The sequence below is a fragment of the Lacerta agilis genome, chromosome 5, assembly GCF_009819535.1.
Source record: "Lacerta agilis isolate rLacAgi1 chromosome 5, rLacAgi1.pri, whole genome shotgun sequence".
Taxonomy (NCBI): domain Eukaryota; kingdom Metazoa; phylum Chordata; class Lepidosauria; order Squamata; family Lacertidae; genus Lacerta; species Lacerta agilis.
The window spans coordinates 46,013,995-46,034,043 of record NC_046316.1 but is presented as its reverse complement, the minus strand read 5'-3'; the positions used below and the strand labels follow the sequence as shown (position 1 = coordinate 46,034,043).

Below are 20,049 nucleotides of genomic sequence, written 5' to 3'. Positions count from 1 at the left end.
CGGCTCCCTTAACCAACTACATTCTTTCTGCGGCACCCCTGTGGGGCTCAGGAGCCCAGTTATGTTTCTCTTTGCCTGCAGAGCTGGCAGCCTCTCACCCTTTTCTGAACACCCTCCCTTGTGGAGCGTTCCCTCAGACTCCTCTCTCCGCGCAGCTGCTGCTGCTGTCCCTGGTCTCTGAGCTGCCCCCCCCCGCCCGCCCTAAAGAGAGGTGTCTCCCAGAGGCACCATTCACCTATGGAGCTTATAGCCAGCACTGCTGCAATCAACAGCTGTGCAAGCCTTTGGGAGGCAGACACACGAGAGGATATCAGAGGAGGAAGGGAAGAGTGACAGAGGGCAGTGTTGCCCGCGACACCCCTGACCATCATTCAAGGCACCTCAGGATGCCACAACACACTGGTTGAAAACCACTGTCCTAGACAGACTTCAACTCCCATTTGCCCCAGCCTGCACGGCCTCCCATCACAGATGATGGGAGGTTTAGTTCAGCGACACAGATTTCCCACTTCTGTCGTAAAATAGCCCAAACTGATGCTTAGTAGGCCTAAGTCATTTCCATAATGTCATTGAAATGAATCTCTTTCCCCTTTCAACCTGCTAAATACCCTTCCTCCTTGGCCCTGTTATCAGGGCTGGGAGCAAGTTAGAGTCCAAACCGAGGGGTTAATCCACAAGAAACTGCAAATTGTTCCAGAAACTATTCACAATTCTACAAAATTATTCTTTCATCCTTTCAAATATGTTTTAATTAAGTGTTCACTCATGATTATTTGCCAAGAAAATATTACCTGCAGAACTCTGCCTGGAAAAAGTTCGTACATTTCCTACATTTCTCCAAGGGAAACCAGGTATTTTTAAAATGTGTAGACTTAACGAGATGTTATTATTCTGTTAAAGATGTCAGGTTTTCCTTCCTGATTCTCCTGTTCCCTGGCGAAAATACTACTTGCCAGCCTTCGCAATTTCAGCATCACCAAAGGTTCCTTCTGCTACCTCATTAATCACTCTACTGCCATGTGCTATCTTACCTGCAGATGTAATTCGTCTTGCAAGTATCTTGTAAATTCAGGCAGTTCGGTTTCTCCCTGTCCTCATATGAACACGCAGGGACAATAGTCTGCCGTCTCCTCTCTGTACATGCAACGTCTCGGCAGGAGCAGAAGAGCATCCCATAACTGTGCTTCGGGGGGACTTTGTCGAAAAATTGCCTCAGGGCCTTATGACACTTCCGCTTATTGCAGATTTCATTAGACGTACTGCTGGTACAGGGGGTTATGTAAGCTGATCGGTATTTCTTGCAGGTATCGTTGAGGTTACAAGCTTTTGCAGCATCCAAACAGTTGTTCCCTTTTGATATGGCAGGCTCCACTATACATATATATATATAAAAAGAAGGGAGGGAGGAGAGAAACAGGATTATAGAGTTGCTTCAACATTTGTATTATTGAGATATCAAGGACATTTGTCAGCTCAAGAAACTTCTGGCACCAGATCATAAACAAATAAAATAAAAGACAGGCGGTAGGATTTCAGAGTTACATGCAAGATCATAGCTGTGATCCTCAAGCCACCAAGGTGAGTTAACAGATGGAGATGAGGGTAGGTTATATATGCAGCAGTGTGCAGCCCAAAGCTCACATGCAGCTGCTCAATGTACTTCAATGAAAACTAGGATCTACATAAATCCCTACTTAGGTGTATCCCCTTGAATGATACTTCCAGCTCCACCCCCACCCCCAAAAAGAGAGAGTGGGATGATTTTGTGAACATGTGCCATGTGTCCTGGTTCACATTTGAGGTTCTAGATGCATGATCACTTCCACCACTAGGTCATGTGCTGCTACTTCTAGTCACTGGCAGTGTGACCATGGGACTTTGAGGATGGCAGTCCCCATGCCACAGTAAAAACCTGTAACTGGCAAAATATAGCTACAACATTCAACATAATTTCAACATTACTGCAGTTATAATTATATATTAAACCTCAAGTTTATTTTGTCTACAACACAGTATGCAGAAATGCATACTAAATCCAAGTATAATTTCCATGTAATTTGCAGGGCATATAATTATGCAATATAGGCATAGTAGACACTAATTACTATGTGATTACAGAGTAATTACATGCCTATTTGTTTCTGGAAGGCAAATGCTATGCAGGATGCCTTAAACTAGGCTGCCTTCAATAAGCAGTTACCAAGAATCCACTCGATAATGGTTCTGAGTTGTCACATATCAAAATAGAGATTACATTCTTAAACTACCATCAGCTCAGGGCCCACCATAGTAGACTGCAGAAAAGAATGAAATAGAGAGGTGAGGTGACGCCTAGACTGGGTCTCAGTTACTCATCACCTTGCTAGTCTTCCTCAGCGGCACTGAGACCTGAGCGTCTCCAAAGGATTAGAGGAGACAAAGACATACATACACATTGTTCTTACCCAGCACACCAGTCTCTCATGTCCCACAAAGACAACCTGGCTAGTATAACCCAGAGACAAGTTTTATGTTGCCCTTTCTTTTTAATATATATTTATGTACAGCTACAAAGTCCAAAAATAACGACAACAAACAAAATGAGAGATTACTGGGCGCAAATAATATCTCACACATTTACAGACAAAATGTCATGGGCTTTAAGAAAAAAATCCTAAAGCAGGGAAGCCAACCTTTGACCCTCCAGCTCTTGCTGGGCAACAGATCATAACTTCAGAACCTCTGTCAAGGCAAAATAACATTGTATTTTGAAAAACATGAGTTGCACCCAACGATTACATCTCCTCTTCCCCAATTTGCTGCCAAAACAGTTCTGGGGTTCCCCCAACCCTCCAGAGCAGATTTAAGGGGAGACATGGAGCACACAAGCAGAGGAATGGGAAGTTCTGTGAAGCACATACTTGTGTGAATGGGATACTGGATACAACTCACAATATAAAAATATCCTTATCCTACCCACAAACCACAGATTAGAAAAGTATTACGGCACGTATTGAGATCCCTTTAGAGTGCCTATGTTTTGCGACATGCAAATTTATGATTAGCAGCGACTGGAATTATACAAAACATGAAAGTATTTAACGTTCAGAACAGTCACACCCCTTAATTTTCAGAGCAGTTTGCAGATGCAAGTCCCATTAACTTCAACTTGGAACATGCCTGCAGAATACTTTGAGGACATTCTTGACGGTTATTAGTTGATTTATATCCTATTTTCTTCATAAATGAGATGAATTTTTCACAGAAGCAGATGTTCAGACTCAATGTTTATGAAAATCTATGCATCTTCCCCAGTTACACCTGTTATTCTGACTTCAGATACAACCTTATGAGGATTCACAGAGAGGGCTGTTAATTTGTTAAAGAGTTAGCACATTTATGATCAGCACAAAACTATTTCCTTCGAATCTGGCTGATCTCAATATTGGTAGGACAAGAACATCTTATATCTAATTAAGTGGGTACAATCCAGGCAAAGCCAAGCACTTTGAAATCTCATCAATTTCAAAGGGAATGTGAAGAAATTTATTTCACCTTCTTCCCCTATAAATCAATGGGACTTCAAAGTACTTTGCCCTTGCTGGATTGTGGTTTGTGTAATTTTGCGTCATAAATGTTAAGTCTGCAATCCTAAACACACTTACTAGGGAATGGGATCATCCCACTGAACACAGTGGGAGTTGTTTCCCAGAAATATGTATAGGCTTGTGTTATAAATCATAGTGTTATGTTTAACACAGAATTAAGATAAGAGTACAAAGCCTAAATATGGATATCCAACTATTTATATGTTTAGATTTCTTTTATAGCTAGGCTTAGGATTTCTTGCATTTGTAATGCTGCTGCTATTTGGCTATTTGTGTAAAAGAACAAATGCACATAGGGGCAAACCATGTTAATGACATAATGTGTAGTTTGACTCTGACGCCCTAGAGATCACTGCTTGTTGTTGTAGATCAGCCTCCCCCAAAGGCTACGGCTACAACTCCCATCATACATAACCACTGGCCATGCTGGCTGAGGTTGATGGGAGCTGCAGTCAAAAGTTGTGGAGGGTACCTTGCTGGGGAAGGCACTTCTAGATCATATGGAAGTATCCTAAGAATACTGGTATCCCAATAAGTGAAGAAGCCTGAAGCAGCCTTTCAGATTCTATCTCCAAAATAAACCATTATGAATATTTCAGAGATTGCAACTATGGCTTATATCAAAGTTTCATTTAAAAAAAATGAAACTCCTTTCTCCCCCACATCCCATATTCTACATCCTGATCGCACAGAAGGAAAGATAAACACACAAATCCACCTTTCCAGCGCCACTGGGAGAAGTCATCTCCAGCGTCCAAGCTAGTACAAAGGAGCTGATGAGTTGTTGTTTTCCCTGCTATGTAGCCACAAGGTGTGATGCTTCTGCTTGTGGAAATGTACTAGAGAACTCCCTTTCCATTTCTCAGAAAGGAAGTGTAAGAAACTCACTGGAGAGGAAGTGTTGCAAAGCTGTAATAGCTTAGCAAAACCATACAAAGACAACTGATACAGGCTTGGGCAGCTATCTCTTATGTTACTACACTATATGATTTCAACACTAAACCAGAGGGAATTATGTATCAGAATAACTTTATTTATGCAGTAAATGCATCCGGCAGAGAGATCCACTCACAATCCACACATGGAATCTATGTGGAATCAGGCAGTGGTGATGATTTATGGGTGATTTAGCAAGAAAAACAAGACTTTGACTAAACCTCATGGATTAATTTCATTTAGAAAATACAGTGTGGCCACTTGTTCTGGCAAACGTCTCCCAGTTCTACCATTGACTTAGCACATAACCAAGCCAACTACTATGCTTAAAGTCTCTCTCCCAAGCACATTTATGAAGGAATAATTACTACTGTCGCCACAGGGACTTTGGGGCCTGATTTGCAGAGGATGCAGTGTATAAGCAAACACCTCATCTGTGTTCAAAACATTATTATTTATTTATATAGCACACCCAGAGTACATGGTGCTTTACAGGGTACCAAAGTGACAGGTCCTTGACCTGAATTAGCTTACTATCTAAAATCTGACACACAGAGGAAATGACAGTGGGAGGGGAGGGGTAAGCAGGGGAGCAACTTGTGGCTGTTTCTGTTTAACATACATGATGCACATCCCATAATTTAAAACTACATTTACTACAGCCACTGGATCATCAGCATGCAACGTTCATTAGTGCACCCCTCACCAACCTAGTGCCCTCCAGCCATTTTGAGACAAATAAGCAAGCACCAGCCATTTCCACTCCCATTTTCATTTTTGTCAGAGTTCCCTGACATCCCTACTTCCAGGTAAAACATGGGTGGGATCAGGGTTGATGTGAATAGAGTTAAGATAGGACAAAGGCATGTTGTGTGTGTGTGTGTGTGTGTGTGTGTGTGTGTACAGAGAGAGAGAGAGAGAGAGAGAGAGAGAGAGATTTCTACACATTCAGATCCTAATACACAGATTTTGGTGAACAGGCTGTTCCATGGCCTAACACAGCAGTTGAGGAAGCAAGTTCCTATCGGTATAGACAGACAGATGGCAACAAGCACCCCCATGATGCTGCTGATTTCAGTTGACGATGTACATGAGGATGTATACCAAGAGATGCAAACACACATCTGTGTATCCGACCTGTTTGTGTGGTCCCTGGTGCAGTAAGGGAATCCATATGCAAGAGCAGGCTTTGGCCTGCAGAACTCTCTTGCTGGATTAGGGTGTCAAAGTGAGAGCTGATTTAGTGCATGCAAAATCCCCAGAACACAGTGAGGGACTGTTTACCAGCCCCTTGCCAATTTACAGAGTATCATTCAGTATTCCTTTTTATTATTGCAGAAGTCAATTCGCAACTTGTTTCCTCTTTCCTTCCAACTTGATTAATTACCATGTTAACATAACTACTGTTCTCTTTCTTATAAATGGCCTCTCTCTAAAGTGCTGCTACTGCAAAATAAAGCAGGAAAAAGCTTCTAGTTCCTTGCTTTAGTACTGCAGCCCCACTTAATTATCCTTATTTTTCAAATTTATGTTCTTTTCCAATAAAACTTGCATGAATATTATAGAAAATCAGATAATGTAAAGGGGGTGCTTCTTGTAACTGATCCTTCGAGGTCCTGCTGTTGCTGCTCTCCCTCTGCCACTTGGCAAATGTTACATTTAAATGCACTTGTTGATCAACAAATTGAGTTCTCAAGTGTCATGTAGACTGTTTCAAAGAGATTGCATTACTTACTGATTAATTTCTACTCCCTGGATGTTCCCCCACCCCGTGTCCAAAACCACATTAAGCATTAATCTGAAAGGAAGCCTCCCCTTGAGCATCATTTTAAGTTTATAATAACTAAGCAGTGAAAACCATTCTCTATACTCAAAGCTGCCATTCATTTCATTGAGACTTCAGCTGAAGGCAAAGCGGGCACTTCTGGATCCTAGGCTAAATTCTTGCTTACTTCTTTTTTTTAATGCACAAAATACATAAATTGCTAAAGCAAAATAAATAGGATAAATAAGATTTATAAATGCTCACTCAAGTTCAAATAATCTGGATGGCACCCAGTTGGAGAAGACTGTTCTACAACAACAAGCTGTGTCTCTCTAAGGTCTCAGAACCGTCAATTACATGAGGCAGGATTCAGCTAACTCATTCCTCTAGCAGAGGCCAGAACAAGGACTTCCGCTGGTGCAATGGGGCTTTCCTCCATTTTCATCCATTAACCCCGAAACTGGCCCTTGGGAGAATCCCTGAAACAGCATGCAGGGGGTGGAAGAGATTTGTTCCTTCTGGCAAGCTTGTGTTGGAGGAACTACTGTCATAGCACTATACTGACTTCCTCCCATGATAAGTTCTAGTCCAGGGGTCAGCAACATTTTTCAGCCATGGGCCGGTCCACTGTCCCTCAGACCATGTGGTGGGCTGGACTATATTTTTTTGGGGGAAATGAACAAATTCCTATGCCCCACAAATAACCCAGAGATGCATTTTAAATAAAAGCACACATTCTACTCATGTAAAAACACCAGGCAGGCCTCACAAATAACCCAGAGATGCATTTTAAATAAAAAGACACATTCTACTCATGTAAAAACACGCTGATTCCCAGACCGTCTGTGGCCCGGATTGAGAAGGCGATTGGGCCGCATCCAGCTCACGGGCCTTAGGTTGCCTACCCCTGCTCTAGTCAATTTACCCTTGACTGCAATATTTTTTTTTGCCCCTTGCTGTGGTCCTAATCCAGACTGGGCCCTTGCAACTGCTGCCTGCATTGGAGCAGGGAGTAGGGGACTCTTATTAGGTTCCCTGTGTGGCTCTTTGTGAAAGAAGACTGTTACGCTCAAGGGCACAAAATATGATCAAAGCAAGATGTAATTTACATCTCAGGCTGAGGTTTCTTCCCAGCTCAGCCTATTGAGAACTTTAACTGGAGATGCCAGGACTGAACTTGAGATATTTTGCATGCAGAAGATGTGCTTAACCACAGAGGCATGACCCCTGGACTGTGACTTTGTGAGCGCAAGGATGATTTAGCTATGAATTGGCCATGAATAAATTTAGGGTGGAAATCCAAAGTAAGTCTTTGACTATCAGAGGATCAAAATTCAGGAATGACCTTCTGCACAGCATTTATAAGAAGTCCTTTTCAAGGCAGGGTGGGAATGATATGTTTCAGCTGCAATCTTAACCATGTCTGCTCAGACATAAGCCCCATTGAACTCAAGGAGGCTTACTCCCAAGTAAGTGGGACTGCAACCTTAGGAAGGCTCTTTTCCAGGTTTATTCTGCTACTTTCTGCTGAAGCCTACTGTGGGTGAGAAACATTGCTTCACTTTAGAGAATCAGAATGGTGGGTGGAGTGGATTTATTTAAAGCTGCTTTTAGCCACTCTTCAGCAAAAGCTCTCAGAACAGCTTACAAAATCAAATCAACAATGTATAATTTAAAGAATCATAGAAAGAAGGGTATCATAGCAGAGCAGAATAAAATACCAGTATTAAACAACACCTACAGATCAAAGCACCAGTGGCCTGGTTGCTAACCAGGACAAGGCAGTTTGAGCACATAATGCCAATCCTGGCCTGACTGTGCTGGCTGCCAATTAGTTTTGGGGCCCAATTCAAAGTGCTGGTTTTGACCTATAAAGCTTTAAATGGCTCAGGACTTCAATACCTCAAGGACCACCACTTCTCATATGGACTGACCCAAACCCTGCAACCACCATCTGAGGACCTTCTTTGTGTGCCCCCTTCCAAAGAGACTCAGCTGGTGCCTTTGTTATATATATTTTTGGCACCAGGCAAAAGCATTCCCCTTCAACTATTTTTTGGCTTCAACTATATTTTTTGGCTGTTAGACAATCTATGGCCTTTTAAATGTGCTGGGGTTGTGTATTATTATTATTTATTATGTTGTACGTTTTGTGTTTTTATTTGTCAACTGCCCTGTAAACTTTGGATAAAGTGCAGCATAGAACTATAATTAATTACTTAATTAAAACAACAAACAAACAAACAACAAAGCATCTGAAAGTTCTGGACGAATAAGAAGGGTTTCACCTGCTTCTGAAAAGAAAACAAAGTTGAAACCAAGAGGCAGGGCACCATAACTGAAAAAAACCCTTTGAAGTGTCACTATCAAACTCGCTTCAGAAGGAAGAAGGGCCCCAGCAAATGATCTAAATGCCTGGCAGATTCATTGTAGAAAATGTAATCTCACTAGTCTCAAACTATTTAGGACTTTCTAGGTCAGTGCCACTTGGAATTGTGCTCAATAACAGATCAGAAGCCAGTGTAACATTTACAATACATTAGCATTCTATTTTGAAGAGAATAGAGGCAGAAGTTTCCACTTTATGCTTAGGAATAAGGAACTGTCTGTTTGGGACTGGTCAAGAGTTCTCCCCTCATGTCATATTTATGAGTAACCCTGAGACATTTCTTCTCCCCGCCTTTCTCCTTCTTCCCCCATTAGGGCTGTCTGACTTTCTAGTATGTGATTCTGGCACAACACTGCCTAGATTACTTGAGTTAATCTGCTATGGGTGAATGTGAGGAAACCCCACAACAGCAAAGTGAAGGAAGGAGAGGGGTGGCCAAGCAGACACTGAATTCCTCCCTATATTTAAGAAAGATAAGATACTGTATGTTTGACACAACTTGTCTTTCTTTTGGGATTACATGCAGGTCCCACTATCCAACTGCTCGTTATGTGAAAATTCACTTATCCAAACACAAAGAATTATACCCAAACCTCGCTACATACATGGCTTATTGAGATACCCTAACAACTGGAGTTTGTCTACTTCCTTACTTGTTTGTGCTTTGCTGGTGGATAGCAGCCATTTTCAGGCACAAACCATGGAAAAGGTGAGAAGGGAGAGAGACTGGACAAATAAGAAGGCAGGAGAGATTGGACAAAACTATTTTCCCCTTGCCTCTCTTTTGCTGGTGGGCTGCAGCCATTTTAAGAAGAAACCATGGCAGGATGGGGAGGGGGCATGTGGAGGGAGGAGAGGGAAGAGAGATCCATGGCACAAGTGGAAGTCCTTGCACTAACAGGATGACTTCATTGGCTAAAAACCTATACCAGACTTTCAGAAGGAAGTAAATACTGTAGTACACGCAGGTCCTGCTTACCAACACAATGTGTTCTCAGGAAATCATTTGTTAGGTGAGTGTTTGCATAACGAGCTGATGATTTCTATTATCTCCTATGGGAACATTTCTATTTGTGGTGCAAATATTTTATAATACAATGCTGTAAATCCAATTCTTCAATCACTTCCAATATCTCTCTTTCTGTTACTGGTTCATCTAGGTTCTATTGCTCTCCCCCTCTGTTAAACATGCCACTATTGCATCTGCTAAATACTGTTCTATGTCCCCTTTTCCTGGGTCTTGTTTGTTTAAGTTGGAATAATTTTCTAAGAATTCCACTACAATTTCCTCATTTGTCATGGCCTGTCAACGTTTTTTTTTATTGGGAAGACGTGACTGTTTTGCTGATTCTGCCTTATTTAGTACACCAATAGTTTCCTTGCTTTATTCTCTCATTCAAATGTTCTCAGAGAATTCTGGTATGTTTTTGTATGTGTTTAATAACTCAAGTTACTTTTGTGTATATTCAGCTGCCTCAGAGTTTATTACAAGGCTGTGAATGCATAGCAAAGTGTCAAGTGCACAAGGGTTTGCTTTGGGGGCACGTAGTTGTGAGTTTCTATCAATTAATTGTCACATACTACATTGCTCCTGTTACATTGGTCACAGGTCATTTGCCAGAACACCCTCAGTATCCAATAAACATTACCATAAAAATAGTTAGTTATGTATATCATCACAGATGAGTTTTAAAATTCATACTTTTGGAGAAAACAATAATACAAGTTACAGGTAAATTCTTCAGGTTGCAAAACAGTTACTTTTGCCACATCTTTTCAAGCACAATAAAGAGAATGCATTTAAAATACCTGTGGCGTGGCTATTTTGTAGGGAAGATCAAGCTAGTTACCACACAAGTAATGTAATGCTAATTGGAGTTCAAATAATATTAGCTAAAACACAAAATATTATGTTAAGAAGTTTACAAATGCTATGTTGGTCGCTACAGAATAACCTAGGAGACAGTTACTTAGGTACTTCCCAATTAGTCCCTGGGTGATATAAACCAAGAGTTAGCTAATGTTAGTTCTCCTTTTTAGCCCCGTGAAAATAAAATAAAGGAGGTGGTGTTTCAGCTTCAAATTTTCTTCCACCCCCCCCCCACCTGATTGAGTAGGTTAGTAATGGAGGTGCTAGTCACCACAACTTTACTATGAAGGGTTTTCTAAGACTCTTTTTCCTGTGAACTTGGATATGTTATTTTCAAGACTAATTCTCGGGTCAGTTAATTAGATGAAGTCCATAGTTATTCTTAGTAAGCTGAAGTAAGACAGAGTCAGTTTGTAAGCTGAAAAGGGTTAGTTGCTTAAGCTTATGATAGTAAAACCAGTAGAGGTTTAGAAAACACCAGATCATGTTGTTTTCTTTTGCGCGTCCTGCTTTTGGAGCATGCATCAATCCTCAACAGTACACTGTTTTACAACTGAATGAGCCTGTGATAGAAATTGATGAATCTGATACACATATCACCACTTCTCTGCCCTCTGATTTCACAATCATCCTCACTAAGTTATTCACGACCAGCTCTTCACGAGCACTTTCTCTTTGCGCTTTCTCAGAGTGCACATTCAGCAAATGCATTCTGGGTGGCTGCCAAGACTCTGCGCTTGGAGCACCCTCAGAGTTTTAAAAAGGATAGCCCCTATCAGGACCCTCCCCTCTGCCAGCAACATCCAGTCTGCCTCTGGAGCTAGGCCATCCTTGCAGGAGGATGGTGGAGCTGTATCTAACACAACAACTGTTTTTGCAGCAACGCCCACAGCCCACACAGAATTCACCAGGAGTTTTAAAATATCCTCCAAAGAAACTGGCAGAGAATGATTGAGCTCCATCTTTCAGCCCCCAAGGCCAGAGCAATAAGAAACAATCTCTGTTGTGTATTCAGCTCCTGGGTTTTTATAGTTCACTTTGGCTTAGGTCCTGAGAGGCAGAAGGGTAAGGGATGCCACATTCCTACAAAATCTATCTCAGGCTTCCTCAACCTTGGCCCTCCATATGTTTTTGGCCTACAACTCCCATGATCCCTAGCTAGCAGGACCAATGATCAGGGATGATGGGAATTGTAGTCTCAAAACATCTGGAGAGCCGAGGTTGAGGAAGCCTGATCTATCTGATGGTGCAAAAGGCTGCAAGTGATCTGTAGAGCAACGGCTCGCTCATCAGCAACATCTGTGGCATGATTTGTGGGACTGTTGCAATTTATTCTTCCTATGCCAAACTGGTGGAAACTGGACTTCTTTGTTGCAAAACTCAGATGGGACATGTGCCCAGGTTGTTTCCTTTAATACTTGAAGTGAACAAGTGTTCCTAAGTATACAAAATGTTCCACCATTAGAAACGAAATGCTTGAACATAATCAATGGTTTGCAAGTCATATGATCACTGATGTAAAGTGATTAATAGTGCTGTCTCAGCAAATGCAATCATTACATTTTTAATTAACCTCTTCAACCTCTTTCACCTTCTACTTTTGTTATACATTAGCTCTTTGCAGTTTTGCAGTTGTTTGCATTTGATTAGGTTAAAACAATCAAATGAAAAATTATCCCTCCAATTTGTAAAATAACCCTTGCTACTTACAAATTAGAAGGTATTGTACATGTTTCTGAAGAAAGTGCTGTTATAAATCAGATCTAGGACACATATTTTGAACTCTGTGGCTTTGTTCCCACCTAATTTTTGTTTTGGCAGCTTACTGCTAGTTAATGGCTCTGGCTACCAGGAAGCTGGCTTTTCAAAAATTTCTCTCTCAACCTAATTATAATTACACCATATAAATCATACAATGATCAATTATACAAATCTTAGGTTCATGCATTATTTAACCTAGCATTTGAATCTACCCAGCAGGACAGGAAATTCCAAAGCTTCTCAGCTTGCAAGTGCTTCATGGACACGGTAGTAGTGCCAAGGATGAAAATATGGAGGGCCAAGCTTGACCTGAATAAGGACAGGAAAAACTGAAATGACTCTATAAAAACTGAACACGGTCCACAACATTTCATCATCCACATAATGTGCTTAGTAGCTATAGTATTTTGATTCTGCTTTCACGACCCGTGATTATTCAGTAATTCTCTGTAGTACTACAGGAAAAAGTTGACTTGGATTATTCTGAAAAGGGGTTGCATGAAGAAGCGAACCAGCATCTAGGTATTTGATATAGATTTTCCTGCAATCTTGAAATACTCAGAAAAAACATTCATTTCAAAGATAATAATCTAAAAACAGAGCACACTGCAGGTAAAGGTTGACAAGAGAGCTGTGTAAAAATGGCCTCTTGGAATTCTTCAGCCTAATCATGGGAGAGAAGCTGAGGGGACCATTTCAGCAATTTCTCAAGAGGGAGGAGAAATTCTTCAAACAGTTCCTCAGAGGTGGGCCTCACCATTAGCACTGGCACTAGGAAAACTTCATTTTTTGCCTCAAGGGCAGTGTTGTTTTTATTTTTCTACCGTGGACACAGGGATGGGAGAATCTCATGAAAATTCACCCTACTTGTTCCTTGGCTTGTCAAAGCGAGCTTCAGGAGGAGCAGAAGGCAGACTCAAGGGGTTTGGGGAATTAGCAGCGGGCCTTTCCAATGCAATGGGATGTGGGACTTGGCAGATACCCAACAATGCTGATCCCTAACAGTGACCCCAAGAAGCACATTGGCAGCCCCTGAGCATATTCCCCAAGGTGGCTACAGTGCAACTAGTAACTCCTGCATATTACATAGGAGGGTCAAGCCCCGAGCAAATAATTACCTGCTAGCTGTGTCTGGACAAGTAGACTGAGCCACCCCTAGTCAACACAGTGACACAAAGTCTGTATAAGATTTAAAAATGATCTGTCCCAAGCATCATCAAAATAGATGGGGCAGATGCTGCACTGATGGCAACAGGCACAGAGGTAGGGTGATGTCTGTCAAAGTGAAACAAGCATGAGACAGAAATAGCAGCAGGTACTACAGCAGCTGTTGAAGAAACAGATCCTTCATTTTTCTCCTGATAACTGAAAGAAACTGTTTTTGGGGGTGGGAGTAGGCAGAGAGAAGTTTATTTCCTGCAATGTATGTTGCAAACAGCAACTGGCTGTTCTGTACTCAAGCTGGTGTGTGCTACTGCAAATCTATTACATCTTATAAAGCAACATATACAAATATATGTTATATATTTTTCTTGTAAGAATCATAGTGATACATTCCATTTATCTGATTTGTTAACAATGGAATTTACTTTGATGTGGCTTGTGGCATGTCTTTAGCCACTTCAAGCATTTCCACTGGAAAGAAAAGTGGGATAACTTTTTTTTTAAAGTATAAATCAGGGGTGGAAAAACTCTAGCCTGTGGCCCAAATCTGGCACAGCCTGGGCTCCAATCTGGCCTGTGAGACCATTTCCCCCCAAACCACACCCACCTGCCCCACACTTAAAGTCATACGTGACGTCAGGTGTGAGGCAGGTAGAGCTGTGACTGTGGGACTGATTTCCCCACGGAAAACTTAGTTGTGCAGGCTATACTTGCAGAAGTAGGAAGTCATGCCTCCTGGATCAGCTGCACAGCCATGTTCCCTGTGGAGATCTCAATTGCACAGCTGATCCCTGCAGAAAGCAGCGTTGCCAGCCCTGCACTCAGTGCCTGGAAACTAAGTAGATAAAGTAGTGTGATCACTCCACTCAGGCCAGCACCAGCAGCTGGAACTTCTAAGAGGCTGGGGAAGAAGACTCACTATCATCGCCCTCCCATGCATTTCTCTTCCTCAGCTTCCTCAGCAGATGCTTATTTTTGCCCTATTTGAATGTATTAATGTGTTTTGTAAACTGGTTTCTCTTCAGCTCCCTGTACAAATGCTTGTATTTTGTTAATAGGTTGACATTTGCTACAAGCTGCTTTGGGCACAGCTCATTTGGTAAGTCAGCATATAAATAAACTACCTGTAAAATCAATCCAACACCAACTTTCTCCCCCATCAAAATCATAACTCCATAAATTAATTACTTCTACTCTTTTAAAAAGGAATAATAGTGAGGCATGGATAGGTGTGCAAACCTAATATCCTTTAAAAAGAAGGTAGCCATAGCTCTGTAAATGAGTCACCTGAATCATGTACCAATGAAACACAATTTTAAAAATAATGAAAAACAGAAACAAAAACACCATCCTTAATATCTGGCAAGTTCATCACAATACCACTGGATACATTCTTTTAAAAAAAGCAGCAGCTTGAATCCTAAGGTAAGTTCATGCAAGGAAAGTTTCTCACCCACTCTCCCTCCTGCAGCCTCAGAAGCTTTTTCAAGTCTGCTCCTGAACAACATTTCAATTAAGAACACATCTTTCCACTTAATGTCTGGTATCAAATTTGTATATGGTTCTTATTGTATGGTTTTATGTTCTATTGTTGTATAAATAAACATAGGATGTGTCACATGGGACTGCTGGGGGCCGTAGAGATGAGAAGCTTCCTTCTGTAAACATCCTTGTCATATAAGATTCAAGATTTTGGGTGCCCTTTGCTGCTAACCTTCCAATCCCCATTCCACATTGTTGAGGGGCCACAAACATCACGAGAGGGGCAGGAAAGATGAAGAAATGATAATGTTTTTCTTTTTGTACTTCTGTGAGTAAAGCTCTTATAATCCAAGCCATCATTGTTACCATAGGGCAATTTTTCAACTTAAGACTCTGCCCCATAGTAATATTTCATTCAGGTAGAATATATAGTATTGAAGTGCCAGAAGTCATTTTCTTTCGTTGCATTCCTGTCTAAACTATATAGCCAAAACAAGTGTGTGCTCCTTCACATTGTGACATTTTTTCTTTACTGATTCGAGGCACAGTTGGCACATGATGAGCATTCCCATTGTTCTTTCCTTAAATGTACAGAGCAAGCTTTTTTGATAGGCCACTTAAATTATCAACAGGTGCTCAGTTTGTGGAAACCAATAAAACTGCAGCACAACATGTCATAAATTGAGAAGACAGGAGTGTTTGTGCTTAGACCAGAGATGCTGAAATCTGTCTATTCTAAGCATGACAGGCTGAGCCATAGTGAAGTGTGAGGGGTGTAGCTCTAAAGGAGAACATCTGGTTTGCATGCAGAAGGCACTATGTTCCATCCCTGGCATCTCCTGCTAAGGCTGGGTGAGACTCCCTGCCAGCACTCTGGTGAGCTGCTGCCAATCAGTATAGACAAGACTGAGCTAGATGGCACAAATGTTCTGACTTGGGAAAATGGCAGCTTCCTATGTTCCTATGCAGTATAGCCACTGCTACTTCTGCAGCCCCTTGCTCATACCACCTGGGGCAGGGGACAGGCAAAATTCTGTCCAGGATATACCCAAGTGATCGGGCCCAGAATGAGGTGTGATACTGTCAAGTGACAATAACGGGGCTGTCTTAGGATCCAGTTGATCTCAGGCTGACTGAACAGTTCCCTATCCCTGCAACGTCTAATCTGGGAGTCTTCCATGGGTTACCACTGGCAGGAAGCCCACTAACGGCCAGAGTAGGGAAGCTGTTGGAGTTATTCTGGGCAGAGAGAGACCTCCACCCCATCCATCCTCACCTCACAGTAAAGCAGATATGGGTTTGGACTGCACCCTGAGCCTGGATTCAACCCCTCATATTTGAAAAGATAACCAGAAACTACCATGTCTGCTAGAACAGCAGGCCTGCATTTGCCTTCCCTCTCCATTCACACAATATATCTGAGCATTTTAATAAACAATATTAATACTATAGAAGACTGACATGTCATTGACCTAGGGCCAGCAGGATATGAGGAAAAGAGAAGAGAAGTGAGCGGTATTTCTCCCCTCCAAAGATTTCTTCCTGGTTGTTGTTTTTTAGCCGTAAGATTAATAGCACATGAGATGTACACTTTCCTATTAACAGAATGCTTTTGACAGTAAAGGGCCATCGTTAAAAATGAGTTTTCAAATGCATCATGTCAGAGTCTCTACACATTGCCTTTTGAAGCTCGGCTGCCTTTGTATTTGTTTGCTCAGAATGCAACAGTGGACAGGGTTTTGGCAACATATGTTCTGTTCGCATTTGCAGCTGGGAAGGAAAGAGTACAAAACCACTTTTCCACAGGGGGACTCCAATTATACGGCAATCTACGTTGCTCAAAAATATTCCCCTCTTCCCACTTTGACACTGCAGTGCTAAACCAGACGTATGGGCAATGTCCCTGAAATAGCCAGAAATGCTTACGGTTGTCACACACCACACTACCTGCATAGGATCACCCCTGCCAAGTTACTCCTGTCTGTAGTGTAAGCTGGTGAGGCTCTCAACTGCACACTGAAGACCCACTGGGCAGGACTGGTTGGGGTTGGATGTGCATCTGAAGCCTATGAAAACCTCTGTGCAAACCCATATTGTGCAAAAGAAATACAGTATCAAAGATGCAGTTGCCTGTGGTCCATTTGTACCAAAGGCCCTCAAAAGACATGGCATGATTAAGAATACTATTAAATGCGGCAGAGACTTTAAACAATATGAATAATGATTACCTACTAAAGCAAAACACAGTGGAGAGAAAAGGTATCCCGAGTAGATTAGTGGGTCAGTAAATATATAGAGCATAGAAGTCCCACATATTTGACATTTGGAGAACAAAGTGATCCATCAATGTCCCAGGAACTGATCGATCAAACAGAATACTGCTACTGAAACCTAATAGTATGATAGTAATAATGTAGCCATAAAGCCTCTAGTCTATAATGACTGCTTCCACTTCCAGCTAGCATGTCTAAAACAGTGACTAATGTTCACCTAAATATTTCACTTGCAGTGGACAACGATCAGTTACACCTCGCACTATCTTCAGCAGATTGCTTGTATATGATAATGGACTGTGTGGACAGAAGACAGAGGGCGGAAAATCTATTTAAACACGGAAGCTCAAGCGGAGCACAGTATAGGACTCGAGAATGTAGTGGATGGGGGGGGGGGGAGAGAGAGAGAGATAGTAGCCTGACTGCAAATTATAACAAAAAATGGGGGTATCACACAATGGCTATCCTAAGTATGATTACATCAACCTTTTAGAGCTTTGTAAAAAGCTTAAGAGTGTAGTCAAAAGAGAGAACAGCCCAAATTTATTTTCTGACTGGACACAGGATAAAGGCACAAGACACATGAAATGAAATGGGTTTTACTAGGGCCACATTTTATTAACATGAGCAGTGAAAATTAGTAGTGCAGGACCACACCTTAACATCAACCTTTGTAAGAATAAATGCCTACCAATAACAATGAGGCTGACAGGTTCAAAAGCACTGATAAAGAGGAAGGGGAAGCTGTGGTGTGGGGTGTGGCTGTGGTGTATTTGTGTGATTGGCATCTGCCTGTCATCGGAGAGACAATGGAAAGCTTATCCAAGGGTGAAGTCAACTGCTGCATTAGCAGCACCAAAGTGACCTCTGCAGGGTGCAAGCCAGGGCAGTGTCCATAAATACATACATGTATACAGTATACACAATTACCACTGCTCCATTAGAGACTTAAGCCGTCTCTAATGCCGTCCCCAGCCATATGCCGTCCCCAGTCATACTCTTCTTCCTAGGACATGCCCCTCAGCAGACTTGCTTCACACACCCTTGTGTGTTTTTACTCTTGAATTCTGACCTTGCTTCTTGCTTGCCTTGATGGGAGGGAGTGAAGGATATGTGAATGTGTGTCAATATAGCCTACTGCTGCAGGGCAAAAAGTTTAGATTCTTTTCTTTGCCCACTTTTGCCTCTTGGCCATGCCCTTCACTGGCATGTGACACACACCCCGGACAATTGTCCATAATGAAATGCAGCCTTTGGGCTGCAAAAAGCTTCCCGCCCCTGGTGTGCAAGATTCATAAGTGGCCAGGGCAAGAATAAGTATGAGACCACCCCTCCAAATCTTATGGAGGCACTGCCCTCATATTGCTGGCTATTGTTGTCAGCAGCATGCTAGTGTGCGCCCAGAGGTCTCCCTGACCTCACACTTCACTTTAGTCTGGTAAGGGGTAGCGGTTCTCAGAGTAGAGGTTCTCCCTGGTATCATGCTTAGCTTTGGGACTTCAAAGACTGCAAGACCTTTTGCTGCTTTCCAAGACTTATTCCTGCTCTCCAAGTAACCCCCCCCCAAAGCAAAGCATGGCATCAGGGGGAGACCCCGCCCTTCTCCCAGCTCAAGAAATGGCAGAGAGCCTGTCTCTCAAACTTTACAGTGAAATTTCATCAAGGAGAATTGTGTACTCCATAGCAGGATGGTGACTGCATTTGTGGATCCTTCCTGAGGCTATAATAAAATTAACACCCTAGAATTCAGTATCTAGGAAGCCAAAACCAGATTATAAATCAGATGAGCCTATGAAGACAGCCAGATTTGTACTAGGATAGAAAAGCTCACTTTGACTTTGGCAATTGTTGGAGCACTCTGGGGCCCTTTCTGCTCCTGAAGATGATGTTTCAGCTTACTCTGAGACCTGGTCTCTCTCCAGCTGTTTGGTACTGGCTTTCCCACACATGTCCAAATGCTGAACTGCACCACTGGTGATATTTTAGCTTTATTCGCTCTCAAAAGAGGATCTTGTATTATACCCAGCATACCTCAAGTGTTCAAAACAGAAAGGAACAATCGCTGCCGGCGACCTCTAAGGGATGAATATTGACCAAGGTTTAAAAGCCAATGTGCGTTGCCCTTCTGCCTTCTCACAAGACTTGCCATTTTAGGCTTCAAATAGGAAAGAAGCATTGCCATTTAAATGCATTGCCAGGGCGAACCATATATTAGGCAGAGTATGCCAAATATCTCATATACGGGCTAGGGGGAGGGTGGCAGCACTGACAGCACCCTCCAAGCATTCCTCCAAGCCAATTCTCTAAGTTGGGGATCACAGCTATAGGTGTAACCACTTAGCCTGTTGCCCTCAGTTGAAGTGGGGGATGCTACCCCACTGCCAATCGTTGAAAAATATATTCAACTACCAGTCCAGTCAGCATCTGAATATGGAATAGGAGGAAATGGCATCTTGTCTTTTCCCTCGGGCAGCAAAATGTTTTGTGCCAACCTGTGCATTGCATTTCTACTGGGCTGTGTGTGTGTGTGTGTGTGTGTGTGTGTTGCTATTGTGGGGAAGGCTGGGTAAATGGTGTATAAAGACAAAACCGGGATATAGGATATAAGATTGGGTTGTAAAGTACATGTCTAGTAACCGTAGTTTTGCCACCTGCTCTGTTCGCACAACATTCTATATATAGAGGCCCCACCTATTACTCTCCCCTGTTTGTGCCCAGTAATCACTGCTTTCTTCCTAACACCTGCTCTTTCTGGACATCACAATATCATTCCATCAATACCATATATGAATAGAGGCCTGCCAAGTAACAACCAATGTACT

At 42.2% G+C, this 20,049-nt stretch overlaps 1 protein-coding gene across 1 annotated transcript in view; it reads right to left on the bottom strand.

The window, feature by feature from the left end:
* The window catches only part of GFRA1 (GDNF family receptor alpha 1), a 179,197-nt gene that overhangs the window by 63,969 nt on the left and 95,179 nt on the right, over positions 1–20,049 (bottom strand). The window contains exon 4 of the mRNA XM_033149568.1: positions 1,032–1,371. Within this exon, the coding sequence (XP_033005459.1) occupies positions 1,032–1,371 (340 nt within the window). The remainder of the gene's footprint in view (positions 1–1,031; positions 1,372–20,049) is intronic.